Here is a 25965-nt window from a genome sequence, read left to right as displayed (position 1 = left end):
AATTTGAATCCAGTATTGCAAAACTTCATTACTCACTAATTGTTATAAACAAAAAAAGATATTGAGTAAATATATAAGAGGTCAACACACTTTCTTAATGAAAAGATAAGTTTACATACATTATGCATTGTTATGTCAAGCTCTTTATTGTCCTAACTTAGATAAATGATGAAAAAAATTAACAGACTATATTCTTATATCTACCAGTATGTCTTTGGAAATTTATTTGGAAAAATTGACGCAACTTGCCGTTATGGAAAAGGAAAAACTACAATCAATCCTTACTTAACCCTTTCACCGATAGCTGCCCAGACAGAAGCTACTCTGAGACGATGGCTTCCCTGGCTACTATTACTCAAGTGGGAGATCTTCATAATAAATGTCAATAAAAACTTATCTTTAGTTATTTGTGTCTTTATTTTATTCACTAATACCATGAATACCATGTTCACAGTTTTGTTCATGTTTTGATAATTTTTTCTTCATAAAATATTCAAATTTCAAATTTTCGGCATTATCTAGGTGAAATTCTCAAAATTCTACTTTTTGACCCAAAATCGTAATTTTTTAACCCAAAACGGCAAAATTTTGAAAAATTTAATGAGGCTGAACAAATTCCTTACACTGAAAGATGTCCATTCCAAGTGTTTTGTACATAAAACGACATTTTATGTCAAAAAAGTATACTAGTTTGGCTTCAATTCTTCCATATTCTTCCAAAAAAAATGTTCCCTCATTTTAAATTCTCGTAAATTCCATAAATTTCCTCTGATTTTGACACGGTTTTCAATAAACAGAAGCGCCATGTTTACACTTTCATCCGGGTATTCAACAAAGAAAGATAACTCGTGTTTGCACTGTTTTGAGCGGGAAATATAAAAGAGGTATTCCGATCCCGGTAAAACGGGACTCATTGTCAGCTGTCTGAAGCGTGAATCCCGGTAAACCTAGACTCATCGGCGAAAGGGTTAAGGATTCTTTATTTGCTACATCAATCGTTGGAGACGTCCTTACATTGGTAGCATTTAACTAGCGCATGTCTTGTTTTATGTTTCTAAATATACTTTTTTTTATAAGTATATCACAGACGACACAAAGGTGAACAACCAGATGAAATTTCTAAACAATTTTATGATACCTATCAATTAATAATGTACATTTCATTAGGAAGTATCATTTGCTTTTTTTCTCTCTCATTTTCCTATTACATGTACCTTCTGTTATGTGTTTTTTTTTTCTCTCTACATATAAATACTTTATTGTAACACAGTCAACCATGTTCGTCAAAGTTTCATATAATTACTCGCCAAAACGTAATACTAAAAATAAATTAAGAACTGAAAGTATATATACATAATATTTATGTTATATGAATTTAAGGCGCAATTACTACATAAGTAAGCCGCCTACCAAAACCAATAACAACAACAATTATATCTATCAAAGATCTGTCATAAACCCCTGATTCCCAACAGACAAAAATACAACACACAAAGAGTAAAAAGCACTGACAAAATCCTGACATGAGACTGGTTCAGTATAGCTATGTATATTAAAATTTGTACATGTTTTATTATTGTAGTATCAAAACAAGTAAAAGCACCAGATTCAGAACCACCTAAGAGAGTAAATAGTGGTCCTAAGGAGAGAACTCCAGTAGAGGGTCGGGAGGAAACACAACCTATACCTCTAGAAGAGAGGGGAGAAGGAGATGGCAAAGAAATGCCACACAGAGCACCTAGCTCTGCAGCTGTTAGAAGTCCTCCCAGAAGGTAAATTATATTTATATCTTAATAAGAGGGATTGAATATATAGTGTTTCCTGCAGCTTTGAAAAGGGCAGGGTAATTTTTTCTCAGAGGGCACTCTAAGCGCGATTGGATACACTTTAAGGGCACCCTTTGTGCGGAGGACTACACTTTTAGGGCACTCTTTACATTGATATAAAGGTACTGTAATGGATAGTGATTTAATCGAATATACCATTGTTTCATATTTATTGGTAAGAAATAAAGATATGTATATTAGGTTGTTAATTTAATTCCTTTTTGAAATAAAATTATCACTTCTAGACTCAGCTAATAGAATTTTGATCATGCTCATTGTGCAACTGCCTCATTTCAATCAACAACTCCAGTTATAAATTTTAATACTGGATCACTGAGACTGATTGTCTAAGGATGTGTTGTGAAAGTGGACTTTTCATGACCAAGAGCATATGGCATGCAATGCATTGCTTTTTAGATGCACAAAACTTGTCAAAAGAATTAGTGCCAAATACCTTTTGGATCTCGCATGTTTATACCAATCAAAGCTACCTTGGCTCATAACTGTACAAATAGTTTTAGGATATTCAAAGATTTGTATAGCAAGGCTTACTATACATATTCTTCTGCTTTTCATCTTTTCTTCCATCTGTGTTTTTTTATTTATTGAAACGTTGTTGATTTTTTGTACTATTCAAAACAAAATCAGCTATATTCTTAACTTTAATTTTATTAAGGTAACAACAGTAAGAAAGCCGTCGTAAATTCACACCCAATCCAACATCTCGACTGTCCGAATAGTATAAACTGGAAATATAAACAAACATCGGATTGTTTAAGTAAATTATCAGTGGTAATGTTATCGTAAAATTATAACTCAAACGATCGCCTGGTTCCTTTTTAATTTGTCTACATTTTAAATTCGTAGAGGTACAAATCGATGTTGTCCCTATTAGATCCAATCATGAATCGTATTTGTACTCTGTTGCTTCAAAACTTCAAACATTACGAAATTCAATAAATGTCAGCCACTAAAATTTTGACTTTCGTTCCAAGGGAAATAACTGGAAATGGTCTTCCTAAAAGATGAATTACAGAACCGATATTAAATTACAGCGGGGCGTTCTAAAATACGACGGAAAAGGGGCATGGCGCCAAATATTTTTCCTAAAAAGGGCAGGGCACCATACCACGCCAAAACATCCTGCGGGAAACACTAGATATACTTTGATAGAATGGTGAAAAGTTTTTCAGATGAAGAAAAAATCATTAGAGAGCACCTAACTCTGCAGTCCTCCGGTTGTCAAGTATAAATGTCTTTTTCAAAGTAAAAGGTATATAATAATATTAATCTGAAATACATTAGACAAAAATATACGTGCAGACAATAGGATTCCTACAATTTTTATACGACCCCAAAAATATGCATGCAGCTGTAAAATGTATAATAGTATAGCGATGTCAGCGCTGTTGTTGTGATCGTCGTCTGAGGATATTTGGTTTCAGGACAATAACTTGTGTTTAATGTGTATGGATCTATATGAAATTGTACCACAAGGTTCCATACTTCAAAAGGAAGGTTGGGATAGATTTTGGAGGTTATGGCCCAAACCGTTTAGGAATTAGGGGCCAAAACAACACTTTTCTAATACTTTGTATAAATTGCTTCTTTCTTGACCAAATTCAATGGGGTCTAAATCAAAGTCTTGAATTCCTGGGTTTCTTACATATGCCAAATCTAACCATGTATTGATATTTTGGATTTTGAGCCCTGTTTATAAATTGGTCCACATTAAGGTCCAAAGGATCCAAAATTAAACTTAGTTTTATTGTCGAGCCTGCGACTTTTGTTGCAGAAAGCTCGACATAGGGATAGTGATCCGGCGGCGGCGTTAGCTAACTTCTTAAAAGCTTTATATTTTAGAAGGTGGAAGACCTGGATGCTTCATACTTTGTATATGAATGCCTCATGTTACGAAGTTTCCGTCAGTCACATGTCCAATGTCCTTGACCTCATTTTCATAGTTCAGTGACTACTTGAAAAAAAAGTTAACAGTTTTTATACGCCCGTCAAATTTTTGACGGGACGTATTATGTAATACAAATGTCCGGCATCCGTCTGTCTGTCTTTCCGGCGTAAACATGTCGCACCGTAACTTGAGAATGACTTATCCAAATTTCATGAAACTTAACATAGTTGTTTCTTATGATAGTCAAACGATCTGTATACTTTTTGGTGAAAATAAGATTAAAACTTTTTGAGTTACGGGACTTAGTAAGTAAACAGGTGTGTGTTTTTTTTCACATGTCGCGCCGTATCTCAAAAACAATTTATGATTATTGCTTAAAACTTTACACACTTCTTAGTTATATTAATATTTAAGATCTGTATACTTTTTGGTGATGATTCAAAATTTTATTTTAGAGATATTGATTATTTTGTTAAAAAAGGGGGAGGGGTTTTTCACATGTCGCGCTGTATCTCAAAAACAGTTTATGATTATTGCTTAAAACTTTACACACTTCTTAGTTATATTAACCTAAAGATCTGTATACTTTTTGGTGATGATTCAAAATTTTATTTTTGAGTTATTGAGTATTTTGTAAAAAAAGGGGGAGGGGTTTTTCACATGTCGCGCCGTATCTCTAAAACGATTTATGATTATTGCTTAAAATTTAACACACTTCTTAGTTATATTAATCTAAAGATCTGTATACTTTTTGGTTTTGATTCAAAATTTTATTTTTGAGATATTGATTTTTTTTTTTTTAAAAGGGGGGTTTTCACATGTCGCACCGTATCTCAAAAACGATTTATGATTATTGCTTAAAATTTAACACACTTCTTAGTTATATTAATCTAAAGATCTGTATACTTTTTGGTTTTGATTCAAAATTTAATTTTAGAGATATTGAGTTTTTGTAAAAAAAAAAGGGGGTTTTTGCATGTCACGCCGTATGTCAGAAACTATTTATGCTTATTGCATAAAAATTCACACACAAGACGACGGGCATATCATGTGAACAAGGTTACGTTTTGGTGGTCAAGTCCATATCTCAGATACTATAAGCAATAGGTCAAGTATATTTGGTGTATGGAAGGACTGTAAGGTGTACATGTCCAACTGGCAGGTGTCATCTGACCTTGACCTCATTTTCATGGTTCAGTGGTTATAGTTAAGTTTTTGTGTTTTGGTCTGTTTTTCTTATACTGTATGCAATAGGTCTACTATATTTGGTGCATGGAATGATTGTAAGGTGTACATGTCTAGCTGGCAGGTGTCAGTGTTCTCCCCAGAAATTTTGGATAGCATCACATTTGGCTTAAAAAAATAAACATTTTTTTTCAATGACATTTGACACGTCGGGGCGATGATCTATTTCCTTTATGTTATATATGTTTATATTGTTCAATTCATAACTGAGAATACAATTAAACTATAACCATGATAACAGTTGTTTCAGTTTATGTTTTCTATATTCATTTATAGTTACAGAATTATTTTTTTCCTCTTGGACCAAATAAAAATATATGTGTGGTTCCAGTTACCCTACCTACTCAACTAAATGAATGAATGAATGAATGGTTTATTATAGTGCAACCTGTATATATACCATTCTAAATATCTAGCAAAAAAAAGAACTGGTTTTTATATAAAAAGGGAAGAGAATGTATCATATAGCAATAAAATTTCAATTAAAAAACTTTTTTCTTTATCATGTCTATGAAATTCATTGTTTAATGGTACTCAATGAATTAGTCCCAGTTGTTTCTTTATATCAAAATGATATATATTTTTAACAAAGTTAAGCTACTTTAGCATGTTTAGTCAGTATATTAAAACAATGCTTTTTCAAAGAGAATACTTTTAGCAAAGATATCTAATAGATAGTCTATTAATGCGTGTGGAATGCGTAGTTTTCTCTTTTGTGATAATTTTTTCTGTCTACTGTGCCATGTGTGCATCTGTAGTTATTATCGTAAAAATGCGGAATTTTGTCATATCTGGTCCGGTTCCGATCCGTAGTTTACACAAATATAATGGCGGCGGAAGAAAAATTTACGAAAATAAACAATGTTTGACAAGAGATTGGGAATGCATATGACGCTTTAAATGCATTAAATGGATGAAACATTAACTAAAGCCAATTATGATCTCTTTCTAAAGAAGTATCAAACTTATTTAACTCAAAATCAAAATGTTTAATATACGCCATGTACGCTCTCGATTAACTAGATACCGGAAATGAAAGAAAGTAATTTTTTTTAAAGTTGTAAAAATATACGACCTAACCTCTTTTCTTAAAGAGAGAAATCGTTTGTATCTTTGAATTTGGATTAATGCAAACGTAGATTTCGAATTGTTTTTCGATTTTCTGATTAAATTTTCTCCATGTTGAAATTTGCGATTGGACCACGTGGTATTAGTCATGTCACAAGTGTCAGCTTGGGGTATTAGTATCCATTCAGTTATTACCCAAAGGGCTATTTACACCTATTTAATCACTCTAAATTGCCTCTATTGTCGGACTTGAAGGGATTACAGTTAAAGGTGATATAATTTTTATGATCACAAGCGGTAATTAGATGAAAGTTCAAAATTTAGGACATGGTTTTGCGATATAGAGACAAGAAAAATAGCATCCTCAAAATAATTATAGCGTCGCGGAAATTATTATAGCATCACAGGAAAAAAATATAGCGTCTCGGTGCCGCGACGCTAAAACGGCCTGGGGAGAACACTGGGTGTCATTTGACCTTAACCTCATTTTCATGGTTCAGTAGTCAAAGTTAAGATTTTGAGTTTTGGTCTTTTTTTCTAATACTATATGCAATAGGTCAACTATATTTGGTGTATGGAAATATTTCATTATCTATATGTCAGTCGTGCAGGTTTTATTTGACCTTGACCTCATTTTCACAGTTCATTGCTCAGTGTTAAGTTTTTGTGTTTTGGTCTGTTTTTCTAATACTATAAGCAATAGGTCAACTATATTTGTTGTATGGAAGAATTGTTAGCTGTATATGCCTGCCTGGCATGGTTCATCTGACCTTGACCTCATTTTCATGGTTCATTGGTCAATGTTTAGTTTTCTTGGTTAATGTTAAGTTTATGTGACAGTTGTAATAAAGCTTTATATTTAGGACTATCAACATAATATCAATGATAAGTAAAGAAGGCGAGACATTTCAGCGTGTGCACTCTTGTTTTAACAAAAATTGAATTCTTGGGGTTCTTTGATATGCTGAATATTGAAATGTATAGAATTTTGATTTTTGACCCAGTTTTCAAGTTGGTCCAAATCAATATGCTGAATCTAACTGTGTATTTAGATTTTGGATTTTGGGCCCTGTTATCAAAATGGTCCACATTGAGGTCCAAAGGGTGCAAAATTAAACTTTTTTTATTTGATTTCATCAAAAATTGAATTCTTGGGGTTCTTTGATATGCTGAATCTCACCATGAATATAGATTTTGGATATTGGACCATAATAGGTAAATGTCTAATTTTAAATTTTTAAGTTCTTAAACCACACTCATTCTGTGACAGAAACCTATGCTGTGTCAAATATTTAATCACAGTCCAAATTCAGAGCTGTATCAAGCTTGAATGTTGTGTTCATACATGCCCCAACTATTCAGGGTTCGACCTCTGCAATCGCATCAAACTGCGCCTTGCAGAGCATTTAATTAGCAGTTGCTTTAATGTGGTTGCTATGCACAAATATTTTTTCAGTGTTTGATATTATGACTTATGTTATTTCAGTGCTGGCAGTAGAGAAGAAAGCAGAGTTGGGAGTGGAGGAAGTAAGAGGACATCTAGTGCTGGAAGTACTGGCAGAACAGGTAAGTGATTTAGTCATGATAATTAGTCTTGTCAGTTATCAATAGAAAAGAAGAAAATAGAGTTTATATAGGGGAAGAAAGAGACTAACAAAAGCAAGTACAGCTTATAGGATATATATACAATGTTTGACAAATTAATTATACATGCACCATATCACATAAACAGACATATAATGAAATTTTAACTACATTTACATACACTTGGTTAAATTCAAGTAGAAATCAACTAAGTCACTTCTGTGTTAGTGTTATTGACCATGACCTCATTTCATGGATCAGTGATCAAGATTAAGTTTGTATCTCAGATACTATAAGCAATAGGTGAACTATATTTGATGTGTTGATTGATTGTAAGATGTACTTGTCTGTCTGGCAGATTTTATCTGACCTTGACGTCATTTTCAATGTTCAATGGTCAATGTTAAGTTTTCATGGTGTTGTCCGTTTATCAGGTACTATAAGCAAATTACATTTGGTGTATAAAATGATTACTTGATGTGTATTTTGTATGGCAGAGGTCATCTGACCTTGACCTCATTTTATTGGTTCATTGGTCAATATTTTTTATAATTAGGTCTGTTTTTCAGATACTATAAGTAATAGTCTAACTATATATATGGTGTAAATTATGAAATTCAATCATAATAAAGCAGGTGAGACATTTCAGTGTGTGCACTCTTATTCTTAAACATTGAACAAAGAAGAATTATGGCACAGAGCTCGATAATGCTGACATATGATTAAAACCTGGAGTAATAATCTCTTATTTAGAATAGATAATGGTATGTTCTACTAAGATGTGTGATACTACACAGGAAATTTTTCTTGACAATGTATATTTAATTACAGGTAGTGCTGGTAAAAGAGAAGTTGAAGAAACACCTGAAGAAGCTTCATTTTATACAGATCACATAGCTCCTCTGCTGGAAAAAATGACTGTCTCTGCTAAAAGTGAGTCTTGTTGCATAGTTTGTTTTGTCTGATGTCATATGGTAATTATTTTTCTAGTATGCTAGTTTTAATTAGTTTGGAGGAACATAATAAGAAGCTATGAAAGTTAATTCTTTAAAAAAAAACATTATAAATGGTACAAAAATATTGTTAATAAAATGATGTGGACATTTATTGTAAATTGTGAACAACTGCCAAAAAATGTATATTTTGGAGAACTGCAATTTGAGTTAGTCAATGGTATATCTGTAAACACATTCTATCACTGGCTTTAACTACAACATACAATAGGATCTGTGTTTCCAACTATATTCAAAACATTTGCATTTGGTATCATGTGCAGCAGATTTTTGTCTGCTGTTTTGATTGCCATTGTAAAACAATGGATTTTGCAATTTTGACAGCAGATTTTTATCTATGGTATCTTTTGTATTTGCAGTACAGAGAGCAGGTAATAAATAGGGTTGGTACAGAGAAATAATTAGCAAATTTTTAACTGCAAGTTTTAATTAGTGCCAAGTTCATTTCTTACAAGTATAAGTAAAAAATCCTGATTTATTTGTTAATTCTAAAACCCACCACAAACACTACCATTAATTAGATGGGATACAGTAAAATACAAAAATTACATTTCACAAAAGTAAATATATTTACACTATATGTTGAAGAGAGGTTGTCTAGTCAAGAGTCTTCTGGGTTTTTTGTCATTTGATAGTTTTCTTATTTGTGTATGCCCCAAACTATCAATTTAAAAATAGAAATTTATATAGATTCTGTTACTCCTTTTTTCAAATGAAGAATTCCTCTTTATTTTCACATACTTTGATATAAAACCTATGTTAAAGTCTTTGCTGGTTAACTTAAAAGAAAAATCATACAGATACAGCTGCTGTATTTCATTAATGTTAAACCATTATTTACACTATATTTTGTGATTTATACTTTATCAACAGAGAAAGAGGCTGACCATGTGGTCAAATTTACAGATGAACTTTATACCATACTGCTGAAAGAAAACTTGCTTGGCAAGAATTGTAAAAGACGATCGGTCATATTAAAAACTATCTTCAAAATATTAGATTTGGATGACCCTAAAGTATTACTTCGACTTGCAAGACTGATATTAAGTGTAAGTCAATTAAATATAGGTACAAAAGATTTCAACACCCATTCAGTATTATACTGCATATAAAGTTTGTTTAAGATAAGGTAAACTCAAAATAATTAATTTTTAGAATTGTTGATTATGAATAGAAAAATAGGTGAATCAAATAAAAAAAAATTTTAAAAATGGATATCATCAATTGTTTAGGTAAAAAAAACTTTTGTTAACGTTTGCTTTGGAACAAAAACAGTTCTGAACTGAAAAAGATAAGATTATTTCTGGTCTTTAACAAAAATGTTGTTCTTGGTTGCTATTATTGATGTTCTGTTTCGAATTATTCAAGATCTTTTAATTTCTGTTTCAGTTTAAAGTTAGTGGAAATAATTTAACCAGTGTATGTAAACTAGTATTCAAAGTTAGTAGAAATGAAAAAAATGACCCACAGTTTCTCAGAGGGGATATTTTAGGTAAGTTGTCCAATTCAATATTCCCTGCTAAAATTTAGCATTTATGATAACATTTGTGCAAAGGAGGAGGGAGCTGTTATCAGAGTTATTATTGATTTTTTAAATGGAATTTTGTATTACTATTAAAGCCTTTCACAATTATTATAGAATAACTTACAGAAGAATTCAAATAAAGAAAAATATTCAACAAGTGACCGAACAACACATTAGTTCAAACATTTGTAGCACATGAGTTTAATAGTTATCAGTGTTGTATGGTCACAAGTTGAATATTTTTCAATAATTGAATTCTTTGATTAGTTGTTCTCTTTAGCTCACCTGGCCCAAAGGGCCAAGTGAGCTTTTCTCATCACTTGGCGTCCGTCGTCCGTCGTCGTCTGTCGTCGTTAACTTTTACAAAAATCTTCTCCTCTGAAACTACTGGGCCAAACATGGCCACAATCATCATTGGGGTATCTAGTTTAAAAAATGTGTCTGGTGACCCGGCCAACCAACCAAGATGGCCGCCATGGCTAAAAATAGAACATAGGGTTAAATGTAGATTTTGGCTTATATCTCTGAAACCAAAGCATTTAGAGCAAATCTGACCAATCAGGCAACACGTTGTTGGGTTGCTGCCCCTGAATTGGTAATTTTAAGAAATTTTGCAGCTTTTGGTTATTATCTTAAATATTATTATAGATAGAGATAAACTGTAAACAGCAATAATGTACAGCAAAGTTAGATCTACAAATAAGTCAACATGACCAAAATTGTCAATTGACCCCTTAAGGAGTTATTGCCCTTTATAGTCAATTTTTTACAATTTTCATAAATTTTGTAAATTTTTGTAAATTTTTACAAAATATTTTCCACTGTAACTACCGGGCCAAGTTCATTATAGATAGAGATAATAGTAAGGAGCAAGAATGTTCAGTAAAGTAATATCTACAGACACATCACCATCAGCAAAACACAATTTTGTCATGAATCCATCTGTGTCCTTTGTTTAATATGCACATAGACCAAGGTGAGCGACACAGGCTCTTTAGAGCCTCTAGTTATTACATTGGCAATGGGCTTTTTAATGGAAATAAAGTAGAAAATGCAAGGAACTATATCTTATTTTATGCATTCAATTTGCTTTCATGCAACATCATCTACAAAGTCTTGGCAACACCTATTGTTGTAGGATGTCAGAGGCGTGAGTTTATTCACATGTGAAATTATCGGTTTTTATTTCACTTGGAAATCACGGCAATTCATTGCAACCAATGTTGTAATGCTAATTATATATTTAAATGAACAGGTTATTTAATCTGGACTCTTTGGAGAAAAGTCACATATTACAACATTACAAACATTTAAAGGGATGAGTTTCAGCCATTTTAAGAAAACCAAAAAACTGATGTTTTGTTTAAATCTATCTTTAACATACACTGCTGGTAACTTTTCACTCTTGTTTTTCAGATTTATTATTGGAGACTGTTAGGAACACAGACCCAGTGTCATCATCTGAGGCTTTAATATACTGTGTTGGGGCCATCAAGTTCATGACAGGAAATACCAAAATAGTCAAAGAACTAGTCAAAAAGGATTGCATAGAGGCATTAGCTAACTTATTGATAGGGATAAATAAAACAGTGAGTATATACAGTAACAGGGCCACTGATTATAACGATTTAAAGTCAGAACAAGGCAGGTCCACTGGTTACAACAATTAAAGATCAGAATATAGGGTGTTAACTAACTTATTGATGGAAATGAATAAAACAGTGAGTACAGTATATACTGTAACAGGGCCCCTAATTACAATAATTCAAGGTCAGAACAAGGGCATTAACTAACTTATTAAAGGGAATAATAAAAACAAAGCTTATACAATATCTGGGGACATGATTACAAAAAAAGTCAGAATAGAGGCATTAGATAACTTGAATATTGACAGTGATGAATAAACAGTGAACATATATAGTATCAGGGCTTATTGTTACAAAATTAATCAGAAGAAAGGAATAAGTAAAACAGTGAGAATAAAAATAAACAACAAAGAAAAATGAAATGTGGATATTGTACTCCAACCTTACACTGATTTATAGTCAGTGAAAAAAGACAGCGTTCTCAACATAGGGGCCAAACCTGTGACAATATGAAAGATTAACATAAGCACTAAGGATTTTTTTCAACTTAAATTTAGTGGCCCAGCTAGCCCAAACATAAGTACCTTGGGCTACTGAGCCCCTAGTTAACTTTTCCCATGATAGTGTATGTCAATAAAAAGGAAAGGTTTGGGTTTACAAATTCCTAAGACTTGATCTGTATTGTATGTAGTATTGAACCCTTTCATTAAGATTTGTTCTTTGTCTAATTGAAATTTTGTTTTTCAGAATAGAGAAAATACCAAACCCAATGACCAGTTAGGACATATATTAGTTCAAGTAAGTATTGTAGGTCATGAGAATTGAAAGTTGAAAAACAAAAATGTGTGGTGTATTAATTCACCATTTCCCATTTTATATATCAAATATACTTTTTGTTATCAATCATGAAATGAATATTTAAAAACAGATTTGACATCTTTATTAGCTAACTACATATGTAAATAAAAAATATAAGTCTCTTAGACTTCAGTACTTATATGTGTAGCATCCGTGCCCCTAAATTTTTTTTCTTCAGATGTCTTTTGTAAAAATGTTGACATAGCCTTTTTGGTAAGACTAGTTTACCAAAAGCTCTTTTTGTTATTTTTTAAGATGGTTGATTGAGGTCAAATATACCAACTCCAATATGTTTATGACATCACAGTCACTTTACACATCACATTTCTGCACTGAAATGACCAGTGTATATTATCATGTGTGCCTATCAATAAGGGGGAGGGATATGGGAATGGTAGAGTGAACCAACAGAAAAGCAAGCAAGACAGTGTTTCATACTTAAATACATGAAGGAGAATGATTATTTATTAAACATCGACAAAAATTAAAAATAATGATAATATTAACAAATAAAATTAATGTATGTTATGACAACAATCTTGGTAAATCTTGCTAATCATGAATGTAGAAAGCTGTTAAATATTTGTCAGACTCTTCAATTGCTCATTTTCCTTTAAAAATAAGCAAACTTTATTTACACTTCATAACAAAAAAATTACGTGGCAAGATTATTTTTTACATAAGAGAATTCCCTTGAGCAATTTCTGATTTGTGGTGATTTCTGACTGGTCAAATATTCTTGATTACTTAGAATTTACTGTTTGACATTGAGAATTTAGCAGATAGACATATATTTTTCAGTTAACTGCAGCAATGAGGAACCTTGCTGATGCCAGTTCTAGTAGAGAGAGGTTACTAAACAGTAAAGGGCTGGAATCTTTGTGTTATGTTATAGATACATACACTGCTGATGGTGATCTCATGTTAAATATATCACGTATATTTAGGTAGGTCTGTTATACAGGTGGTTACTAGTAGATATAGATTACCCCAAAGGTGGTCCTCGGGTGCAAAAGCGTCAAATTTGATGATTTGTCGTCCTATTTCTTGATCTGTAAGATAAAGAAATGCTGAAAGATGTGTCTCACCGTAGTCTGCAAGTAGAGTGGACCAAAGTGAACCCATTGACCCAAAAAATGCTGAGTTCTGAGTGAACCTGATCTAAGTATGGTAGTCTCAATAAGGTCATTTCCACCATAAATCCAGAATTTTGCGATTTTCCAGATTTTTGGCTACGCCTGGACCTGCAACTGGAAGTAGTTGTTCCCTAAGTGTATTTCAATAATAAACATGAACAGTAGTTATATGCCTGCGGGTTGACACAATTTTTGGAAGTTTTATGCCTCTGTACTGCGTTTCCCAGACACCAAAGGGAAGCCTACACCTCCACAAAACTCAGTTTCATCCGATTTCAATTTACGAGGTTCGCATTTGGTCTCAAATTGCACCTGAGAAAAATAACAATAAATAGCCTTAAGTTGCAGAAACATGCATGGATTTGGAATTACATACCATACAGTTGAATTCTAAAAGTATGGAGAGCCATTGGAGCGATAAAACAATATTTTGGGTAGAGGCCATAATATAACGACCCCTGCATGGTAAGGCTACGTATTTTACCAATATTTAGGTAGATTAATTAAAAAAGTTCTATATATGTACCATAAACATGCTTCCGCAGAAAATGAATATATTACAGAATAAGGAGTAGTGACTATTGATTTACATATAATTGTTTAGTTTATCCTCCTACATAAGTATTGTTATCATATCTGTCTGTGTGTCTGTCCATCCCATAAAACTTTTGGAACACCAGATGAACTGCACTTAACTTCTGATTGGAATATTAATAAACTTTATATGTTGAAAACATATACTTCCTTTAGTCAGAGTGACTGGAACACAGGGTGCATAAAACAACCTTAATTTATTCCTATCTTTTGTATTTCAGTAAAGTGACGTTACATACAGACTGCTGTATGGCTCTCATTACCCAGCCGTCAGCGTACAAGTCTTTTATCCATCTACTCAACAAACAACAACACAAAGCAGTAAGTATTGTTTCAGTCCAGTTACCATGGTAACAGAACAAACAAAAAGAAATTAAAAAAAGATCCAACATAAGATTTTATATTTTTACTGTAGTAATGACATAAAGATCAAGTGTCTATTTTAACAGCAGTCAAATTATTGTTATTGTAAAACATTATAAGTAGGAGGCTCTGTAATTGCATGAAAAAATTTACATACAAGGTATAGGATTTTATTTTGTGTTCTTGTGCTTATAACAAGATTATGCAAGAAAGTGGTGTTCTTTGTGTGGGAACCATGACATTACATGAGCAGTTTGAAAGCATGGTAAATGCCATTGCAATATTACATCACACAAAACATTTCTGATTTTTTTTGTTGATCACCATGAAGGCATGTAATTTTTGTTTTTACTTATGTAAAAATCATTCAAAAACAGATTATATCACATGAACAGACATTTCCCTACCATGAACAATTAAATTTGAAATATTTTATTGTGTTGAGTGGAGAAATATATCTAATTAGAAGCAATTATAGAACTTATGTTTATCACTATTTTTTCATGAGAATTCTTGTTTTTTTTTTAGGATGTTGTTGTACGAGTGTGTTTTATATTAGGTAATATGACAGCTAAGAATGACGATGCCAGACTTCGCCTTTTCCAAGAAAACAAATCAATGGAGGCATTATTAGCTATAATGAAATATTATCTAGATCGAGATATCAAGGTACTTGTAAATTTATGTAGGTTTGATTTAAAGAGAATATTTTGTTATCAAGTGCATGTAAAAAGAACATTTAAGGCCTGCTTAAAAAAAAAGATGAGAGCCCTTCGAAGCCAAATTTTGTTGTTGTTGAACTTATCATCAGCAATATAGAAGCCCATTTATGAATAAAATTACTTTCCAAATGCCATTCCTTGTTTATTTATATTCTGTAGATTAGATCAAGGGAAAAAGAAAAAGAGACCAGTAAACAGGATAGCAGTAAAGGCAATGACTGTGAAGATGTCCTAATTAAAACTGTACGGGTAGTTGCCAACATGTCCATTAATGAGATGGTGGGACCAGTATTAGCATCAAATCAACAATTTGTTGAACTTTTACTTAATATATTAGGTAAGTCGTAATGAGTTTCAATTTGATTAAAAAATTTACCAATGATTAACAATTCGTACAACAAAATCAACAAAAAAAATAACAAATATGGCAGACAGCAACCAATCACACAAGCACTGAATAACCTGGGACAGGCACATAAAAGATGTGGCTGAGTTTACCATGTTTGTGAGCACTCAATTCCCTTTACCTGGGATAGTTATTGCAGAAAATGATAAAAGTTGGAAAAAGTGTTACAATTGCTTTTTCAGTTCACATGATCCATGAAATTCAAGGTTTAATGGAGAAAACCGTTAATATTCTATAATAATATACAAAGTAAAAAGAGTTGAAAAATACGATGCTGTAAAATACCTGGAATATAACAATAAGATACAAAACAGACATAAAAAAAATTTAGTCAACTGCTTAATACATATTTTTTATTCCATTGCAGAATGTAAAGATGTACAGTCCAGTGAAGAGTTATCACTTAATACTGTAGCAACTATAAATAATTTATCTTTTTACAATACAAAAACTAGTGCAATAACAGACCAGCAAATGAGAATTATAGAGGGTGAGTAGGAGTAATTAGACTATTAGGGAGGGGGGGGGGGGGTAGGAATAGTTAGACAATTAAGAGGGGGTTAGGAATAATTAGACAATTAGGAGGGGGGTAGGAATAGTTAGACAATTAGGAGGGGGTTAGGAATAATTAGACAATTAGGAGGGGGGTAGGAATAGTTAGACAATTAAGAGGGGGTTAGGAATAATTAGACAATTAGGAGGGGGGTAGGAATAGTTAGACAATTAAGAGGGGGTTAGGAATAATTAGACAATTAGGAGGGGGGTAGGAATAGTTAGACAATTAAGAGGGGGTTAGGAATAATTAGACAATTAGGAGGGGGTTAGGAATAATTAGACAATTAAGAGGGGAGTTAAAAATAATTAGACTATTTATTCAGTTTAAGCCGAGTTTCCAGATTATAGTGTAGTGAATGTCATGAGGGTATGTGGGCAGGTTGGTAGGCCTTCAGGGAAAAGAAGGAATGATTTGTGCAATCAACTCATCCTTCAGTTTCCAACTTTTTAACATTCAAATTTTTTTTATTCAGGAAAAAAGAATATCTCACTTTGTGTACACATTTGAGAAAATTTTGCAGATTTTCAAAAATGGTAAAGTTAAGTCTTCTTCTGCAACATGTTTTACTCTCCTGCAAGTATTTAGAGACATTACTATTGAATATTACATACAAAAATAAGATGTGGTATGATTGCAATTAAGACAACTATCCAAAAGAGACCAAATGACATAGAAATTAACAATTGTAGGTCACTGTATGGCCTTCAACAATGAGCAAAACACATACCACATAGTCAGCTATGAAAGGCCCCAAAATGACAAATGTAAAACAATTCAAATGAGAAAACTAACAGCTTCATTTATGTATAAAATAATGAATGAAAAACAAATATGATATACAGCAACAAACAACAACCACTGAATTACAGGCTCCTGACTTGGGACAGACACATACAGAATGTGGCGGGGTTAAACTAGTTTGAAGACGCTAACCCTCCCCTTAACCTGGGACATGTATATAATACATGGGATGTTTACAGTGTTGTCCTATGATGAAAGGAACATGCCTTTTATAGCAGACTAGGCGATATGGGTTTTGCTCATTGTTGAAGGTCATACAGTGACCTATTGTTGTTAACTTCTACATCATTTTGGTCTTTTGTGGAGAATTGTCTCATTGGCAATCATACCTCATCTTCTTATTTTTATATTAAACTATAATAGATTCACAGTTCACAAACGCAGTATTGAATAGTTGAAAAGCATTCCTAGAAGTATTTGTTCGTCATTATGTTTGTAATAAGAAACCAAATAGATTGTGAATTTAGTTATCATTAACAATGATTTTACTATAGCTTATATTGATGATTTTAGTGTTACTAAAAATGGTACTAGCTGATAATATGGAGGCTATGGTAGAGTCATCGAGAGTTTTCGGAAATCTTACTCGACAAAAATGTGTCCGAGACTATCTGGTGGAAAATAAAGGTAAATAAAAAGTAAACCTTCAAATTATATAAAGTCATTAATATGATTTCCATGTCACTGAAATAACAAATCCAGGTAACAAATGTACAAAATTCTGTGGTTCAAACCTTTTATCCAGTAAAAGTAGACATAAAATAACTTAAAAGATATGAAGGTCCAATGTAAACTATAATTTGTGAAAATATGATGCAAAAAAGATTTGAGGATATAAACTAAAATTGTCTCTGATTGATAAATATTTGTGTTAAATATAGAGTTATAGATTATCAATGGTATTTCAAACAAAAGTGTGTTTTTCAGCTACAATCTCAATGAAGGGCAACAGCCCTCAGATGAGATGTAGTGGAGAAACATCCTTGAGTTTGAAAGCCCATTGATAATCTGTTTATCACTGTTTTCCTAGGCAACGTCAATGATGTAGACTCAAGGCGTCATACATTATCTTTCTCCAGACTGAGAAAAAATATGCTGTACCTAAAGGGTCTTAGACACTAGTGATAATCTACCTAACGGGTCTTAGACACTAGTGATAATTTTCTATCTCAAGCGAGAAGCGTGATATGAAAAATTATCACAAAAAAAGATCAAAGGAAAAATACACAAAATAGCAATAATTGAAATAATCTCAAACTGTAATCTAAGAAGTATAATGATAAAAATTTGATAATTTTTTATGGATGTTTGCTTGTGTTTTTAGTTGATCAGATGATGATAACAATGTTAGATTCTGGTAACAGAGAAGTGGTTTACATCGCCTGCGGTGTTCTCATTAACTTTATGGTGGATGACGAGAATCGATCAGTATTAAAAAAAGATGGCGGTATTGCAAAGTAAGTATTATGATATTAGACTCATGATATGTTGTTAATGGGGAGATAATCTGTCAGTATAAAAATAATCCTGGGTATTGTAAAGTATGTATTAAAGGTAATATAAGACTAACAATAGGTTTTCATAGGATTTTTACATTAATGAGACAGCAACCCAACAAAACCAATATTGAAACAACATCTTCAGGCTAACATTAGGTCCTCAACTTATGACTAGTGTCTACAAAATAAATCAAGCTTTGAATAGACCCAGGTCTCAAAGAAAAATTGTAAATAAATTAACAGAGACTATTAAAAGTCTGTCGTAACACCAAATTACCTATTAAATGGAAATTAATCCTTAAGATATATCAATATTTAAAAAAGATTGCAAAGAAATTATTACACTGTTGTAGAGATATTCTATTATGTTACATGACTAATAATATACTATGTTAAAGGTGAAGTTTTTAAAATTTAATGGAGCTCTTTTGACTTTTAATTTTTATTAGAAATTGTGTGTCAATAGTTTACCAAACCTGACTGTATGTGTCATGCTGTATACTATGAATGACTCTTTATAATTTCAGATTAGTAGAAGTATTAAGAGATTTACCAGACCTGACTTTATGTGTCGTGCTGTATACTATGAATGACTCTTTATAATTTCAGATTAGTAGAAGTATTAAGAAGTTTACCAAACCTGACTTTATGTGTCATGCTGTATACTATGAATGACTCTTTATAATTTCAGATTAGTAGAAGTATTAAGAGATTTACCAGACCTGACTTTATGTGTCGTGCTGTATACTATGAATGACTCTTTATAATTTCAGATTAGTAGAAGTATTAAGAGATTTACCAGACCTGACTTTATGTGTCGTGCTGTATACTATGAATGACTCTTTATAATTTCAGATTAGTAGAAGTATTAAGAGATTTTGCCAAAACAGACTGGGAGTTAGCCAGTATGGTGTGTCAAATCTTGTGGAATTACAGCGTTAAAATAACCAGTACTAATTCTTGTTTTGGGGAACAAGAATCTAAAGACTTAAATGATGTTTTGTTAGAATTATTAGGTATGTAAAGTATGCATTCTGATGTTATATAAGGAATAACCCTGCAATGTCTTTGAATACAGATCTATATATTAATAAAAACAGTTAGATTATATGGCTAAAAATAGTCAAGAATTTATATTCTAAATGCCTCATACGGGTTAGTTTCTGGTATTTCCAACAATCAGCAAACCTGGCCACCTTTTCTAAAAATGAGATAAAGGGGGGACATAAACCTGGAAATTTAATTTGGTTAATTGAGATGATATATTATAAATTTTTGTATTTACAGACAGAGAATGTGCATTTGAGGACTTGGATGATGAGGACGAAGAAATGAAACATTTTTTCCAGGACACCTGGTCTGAAGACTTCTGTCCTGTAGCTACACAGTTACTACAGAGAATGGAATCTTATTCTTCTGACTTAGAACCAATCGAGAGTCCGTCAGAATCATGATAAATCATCTTATTCAAACCATGTTAATGTGTTCAGCTTTTAAAGAAACCGTCCATTTTATTTATATCACTGTTTACATTAAAGTGAAGACTTAAAGTCAGTTGTGTGTCATCATTCATAACTGGATTTAATTGGACTAAATGACTTATATTTGCTATTTTCAAATGTTCTTGTTTGATAAATATCTCTCATGTTAGCTGTAAACACCATATTTTAAGATCAGGTCAAGAAATATGTTTGTTTTAAGAGTATAGAAAGAAAATGAGAAATCTAAATAAGGCAGTTCCCAGGCACTGCTGTGTACATTCATAATTGATGAGGTTACATCAAGGGTAGCTCCTCACATGACCATTTGAATGATATGGTGCTGATAGATTTTTAACAAATTCTGAACATGGCTGGAAGTAATTCAGCATTTAACAAATTTTCTTATCATCAAAACATCACCTGATATAGCATCTTTATAACAGATTCATCGCACTATTCTTCTAATCTTTATAATTTAATCCAGATAAATCCTCTTGTGAATGGTTAACATAAGTTGTTTTGTATTAATAGATCAGTTGTAGTAATGTTATAAGTGCTTTATTTTGTGTACTGAATTACAGTTTGATGACAGTATGGACATTTAAGTTTAAAAACAGTTATGTGAATCCAAACAATATGTTGGACAATAATTTTGCTCATTCCATAAGTCTGCTCATTTAGCGCTCTATCAAAGAAGTGCAAGAACTAATGAGATAAGAGAAATTATGGGACCTGATAGTAAATTCATTGAAACAATTGTGTCTAATGTGTTTATTTTCGATTTCAAAAGTGAAACTAAATTAGACATGAGTAAAAGTCTTGCCTAAGATGAAGAGTTTATGGTGATGTGTAGCATTTTATAGTGACATTTTTTGCTGGGTTGCTGTTGCTTTGACTTCTTATATCAACAGGATGTAAATCACCATCATCGTGAATGCCATATACTATACAGCACAGGTCAAGATGTACTTTTGTAATGTATGTCCAAGTTATCTGTAGAACATTTCTCTATATCTAATGATTCCGCCCCAATTAAAGTTTTTGTCATATATTTTGAGATCAGTAGATTTACTTTTACATTTAACATAACAGACATGAAAGTAACAGAGTAATTCAGGTATTAGGTAGACATCACACGATGCCCTGAATGATTACAGTAGGAATTTGACATTTAATGGCAAAGAAGGGCAAGGTAAACTTTATCCACCTATATGTGAGTTAGTAAATTGGGTGAAGAGAAAATAGTTGACCCAAACAAAATGACCGCCAAGAATTATAAGAGTTTACAGATATTTAAAAATCCCACCAACCCTAACTGACAATGTTTCCTGTAGATGCTTATTATCTGATGTAGTGTGTATGAACCTTTTGTGGTTATTGCAGTTCTTTTCTTTGTTGTAGCTTGAGTGATAAGTTGTTAGTTATTTTTTATAAATCAGTATTTTTATCATCTTGTTATTTGTATATAATATATATGTAGCACATATAAAACTATTTATTATTTTTTGTACATACATGTATAGAAGTTTTATTTATAAACATTGTATAGATACAAATCGTAAATGTTATGTAAACTCAAACCAAGAACAGACACCTTAAATAGTAGTACATAGATGTTAAATAGAAACCAGATTGTGTTGGAAGAGGCACACATACACTTTCTTCATTATTTCCTTAGTATAAAGACAATTGTCAGCCAAGTGAAAGGTGACTAGAAATTATATGTCTGTCACAGTCAATTTCCAAAAAATGATAATTATCTGGACTTAATGTAAATGTTGTTATCACTCAGAACCTATTGTTTGTGAAAAATAGAGAAAATTACCCCAAAATGTATTTATTTATAGAAATATGTATATTTCCCAACTTCTGCTCACTGCCCTTATAAATTTTAGTCCAACATCATGTATGCATCCATCATTTATTTTAATTCTGACTGGCCAATTTTACAATGTCATCAACAATACTCACTTGGTGCTGAACAAATTAAACCAAGTAGCTTCAAGCAATAAGACTTCTACAAATATTGTTATTGATGCACTCCACAGCTATTTATGAATAGTGGGTTTCTTTCCAAGCTATAAATAACAGTGGTTTAAATCACCTGTTAATTTCTAGAACTTAGATAATATGGCATTTTTGAGTATTAGTCTGCTCATATTTTGTATATTGCTTCAATAAAAACATCTCTTCAAATAAGGTATAAAGTGCTTTGTGAGAAAAGTCAGCATGCAAAACAGTGGAGTGCACCCTATCTTCAAATTCATGGTCAGGCTATAAGAGATGATTTCTTTGGTATATATCTTGACTGCATAAGAGTCTTTACATTTTTTAATTCATTTCTAAAGAACTCAAAGGCCTTCAAAGTTAAAAGAAGTATGTTTCCGACATTGTATTTTGGCCACTCTACAAACTGGTCAAACCAATTATTTTGTAGATATTATGTCAATTGTGCCATTTGATGTTATAACATGTTGATAAATTAAAACATAGATACAATATAGTCAGATTTAATAGGGAAATAGTCAAATCTCTTTCAAACCTGCAATTAATTATTAAACCTCTTTGTACTGTTGTATAATGATAGAGATCTATCAGATGAACTCTTATAAAGAAGATTGTAAAGATTTTCAAAATTTGACATCTAAATTTCTACTTCTATTGAAATATAAAGACAATTATCTCATCCTTGCAAATTGTCATTTGAATTAACTTTTGTGGAGTTCTTCCAAGACAATATATGTTAGTTGCATTAGATTTCATTAATATTGCAGTAATAAACAAAAGCTTTATCTCAGAATAATAGTTTGAAAACAATAGATATCCATCTAAGCTTCTGAATAATTTGCTGTAATTTCTGTTATAATTGATTTGTTAAAATAAATGATCAGTGCAAGGTCATGTTAAATGAATTTTAGATTCACATCTAGGGGCTTATTAAAGAATTTTGACACAAATAGTTGCACATTGTGGGGAGTTAATATGTTGATTATCAATAGAAACGTGTAGTCAAAACAATAAAGAAATGTGTGTGATAAAGTGTCTACCAAAGCACGAAACATTTTTGATCATTATAAGTTTTATTTATGTTGTCAGTTCAGTCTAAGATTAAACATGTTTACTTACAGAGGTTTTGTTTAAAACATGTTCAGTTTTTCAACTTTTAGGGGACCTTGGTGGCCAAGTGGTCTAAGTAGTTCATCTACAATGGTTTATACTAGCCTGAGAACACTGATAACAGTCTATCTTTTTCAAAATTGCAACATGCTACTTTAACATAATTTTAACATTATAAACATTGTTTCAGTTTCACATAAAAGAACTTTTGTTGCCATTTTTTTTTTAAATTAATTTGTCAGGTTGAAAACATGACATTGATGTTCAAAAATTCATTCACAAAAGTATAAAGATACCTCAAATTGGGCATTTTTTTTCTAAACTGATTTGATACACATTGCTTGCAAAAAGATCAGATGAAAAATGTGTTTATAAAATAGACAAAAATACTGTAAATTCATAAACTACTGTCTGCATTTAATATTAAGAATTCTATGTTTCCTCCCCATGTATGTGTATGGGTGATATGCATATTAAAATTGAAGTGTTATGTTTTAGTGTATACTTGCTATGATTGTGAATTTAAGGTTTTTTTTATTTAGTTGCTCACAGAGTTAACATTCCACAATGTATAACTAAAAATTTCCACAATGTATAACTAAAAATGTACTGCTTTGGAGAAGCAGAATAAAATTGGAAAATATTTTTGTGTTGTTTTATTTTGATCTTATTTATAATATAATCACTATTACTGTCTGTAGTCCAAATAAATTTATTATGTGTTTTATGTTGCCTGATTGTTCTTGATTTTAGGCTTGGTTGCACAAAGGGTAAATCTTGTGGATGGTGAAACATGTACCTAACTTGTGTAATCAACTTCATTTGATTTCTTACGAAAGCCTTCAAACTTTAAAAATGTTTGTGTTTCCATTGAAAATGTGCTACTCACTTAGTGTACACACTTGACAATTTTTCTCAGATTATTATCTTTTGTCAATTTTCAGCAGGCATTCATATCACATGACCTTATCTTTATATTGATGGAGAGTTCATAACACATGACCTTATTTTTATATTGATGGGGAGTACCCTTTAAAGACATACATTATAGAATAACACATGGTACAGACAGTCCGACTTGTTACAAGCGCATTTTATGTTGGCACAAACAACCGCCTTTACCTTCCTAGACCATATGTCTTAAAGAACAATGCAATAGAGAAAAAACCTGCAGTGTAGCTACTAACAGGATGGCCACTAGTTTGAAGTAGGAAATAAAATACCACACATAATTTAGAAAGAAGTGGAGCTCACATTCCATAGTATCACAGCATTAGAAGTTGGTCACCAGGCAAGTTTAAGTTTAGCCTTAAGGCTTTTTCTATAGTCAAAAATTATTTTCCTCAGTACACCCAGGTAGATTTAGCCTTAAGATGCCTGTAATATTCACCAAAAGCTTCATTAAAAAAGAGAATCCCTAAAAGGACTCCTTATCTAGTAATTATAACCTATTAAAATATAGACAATAAATAATTGATGCATGTCAAAATTGACCAAATTTTCCAATATTTTTATACAGATCGTGAACTATCCATTTAGGTCAGAAAGCCACCATGATATTTTAGATGAAAAACAGGAATGAAATCACATGTTGCTGTATAAATGTGTGTAGCTAAAGAATATAACTACCTATAGTGGTAAGTTAGAACGGCCTACACTAAAGCAGGAACAATATTTTTATCGGACTGTTTTATCTATTTAATAGTTGATGGCCCAATTAAATTTTGACTTTGTGAATCAGAATGGGTGATGGAAACCTTGATGCAGAACTTGGTTATTAGTAACAACACACCAGGTATCCCGATCCAAAACTGCTAGGGATCAAAATCCCTAATAGCAATTAATGAAAAGTTTTGATAAGTACAATCTGGATCCAATTCCCATGGATGAATTTTGCTCCGTAGGAATTGGATCCAGATTTTACCTACCCATCGTTACAAACTTTTCATCAATTGCTCCTCTGGATGTGGATTTCAGATCGGGATACCAGGAGTGTAACAATTTTTTATGTTTGAATACAAACACAAACATTTTGACATATATTTACCCAAAACTCTGTGTTGAAACTGATATCGTGTAACAAGAAACTTATCACATTATTTTGAGATATCTTAGTATGTTAAATTTATTTTTAAGTACAATTACTGCTATGCTCTAATTAAAATTTCTCTATTTTCCGATGTTGATTCTGTAAGATCATTTTATAATCTGTGTTTTTTTAAATGGATGAAGATGTGAATATCTTATGACAAACAGACAGACATTATGGACCACTCTAGTGAGAGGCTCTTAATATATAGACTGATGGGGAGCTCTGAACACAGACAGGCTGATGGACCACTCTAGTGAGAGGCTCTTAACATATAGACTGATGGGGAGCTCTGAACACAGACAGGCTGATGGACCACTCTATGTTAAGCTCTTAACATATAGACTGATGGGGAGCTCTGAACACAGACAGGTTGATGGACCACTCTATGTTAGGCTCTTAGCATATAGACTGATGGGGAGCTCTGAACACAGACAAGCTGATGGACCACTCTATGTTAGGCTCTTAACATATAGACTGATGGGGAGCTCTGAACACAGACAGGCTGATGGACCACTCTATGTTAAGCTCTTAACATATAGACTGATGGGGAGCTCTGAACACAGACAGGCTGATGGACCACTCTA

At 32.1% G+C, this 25965-nt stretch overlaps 1 protein-coding gene across 2 annotated transcripts in view; it reads left to right on the top strand.

Moving 5' to 3' along the window:
- Positions 1-23932, top strand: part of LOC127725179 (armadillo repeat-containing protein 2-like) — a 32277-nt gene extending 8345 nt beyond the window's left edge. For both annotated transcript variants that reach the window (XM_052232028.1, XM_052232027.1), the window contains 16 exons: positions 1583-1772; positions 7535-7614; positions 8464-8565; positions 9519-9694; positions 10035-10137; positions 11587-11759; positions 12504-12554; positions 13416-13561; positions 14566-14665; positions 15236-15376; positions 15589-15766; positions 16203-16325; positions 17706-17819; positions 18517-18649; positions 19547-19707; positions 19979-23932. In XM_052232028.1, the coding sequence (XP_052087988.1) occupies positions 1583-1772; positions 7535-7614; positions 8464-8565; positions 9519-9694; positions 10035-10137; positions 11587-11759; positions 12504-12554; positions 13416-13561; positions 14566-14665; positions 15236-15376; positions 15589-15766; positions 16203-16325; positions 17706-17819; positions 18517-18649; positions 19547-19707; positions 19979-20145 (2138 nt within the window). In that variant the 3' untranslated portion in view covers positions 20146-23932. The remainder of the gene's footprint in view (positions 1-1582; positions 1773-7534; positions 7615-8463; positions 8566-9518; positions 9695-10034; positions 10138-11586; positions 11760-12503; positions 12555-13415; positions 13562-14565; positions 14666-15235; positions 15377-15588; positions 15767-16202; positions 16326-17705; positions 17820-18516; positions 18650-19546; positions 19708-19978) is intronic.
- Positions 23933-25965: the final 2033 nt, after the last annotated feature.

Source organism: Mytilus californianus, unplaced genomic scaffold (genome assembly GCF_021869535.1).
Source record: "Mytilus californianus isolate M0D057914Y unplaced genomic scaffold, xbMytCali1.0.p SCAF_15, whole genome shotgun sequence".
Lineage (NCBI taxonomy): Eukaryota > Metazoa > Mollusca > Bivalvia > Mytilida > Mytilidae > Mytilus > Mytilus californianus.
The sequence above is the reverse complement of the archived record's forward strand: the minus strand, read 5'-3'. Positions and strand labels throughout refer to the sequence as shown.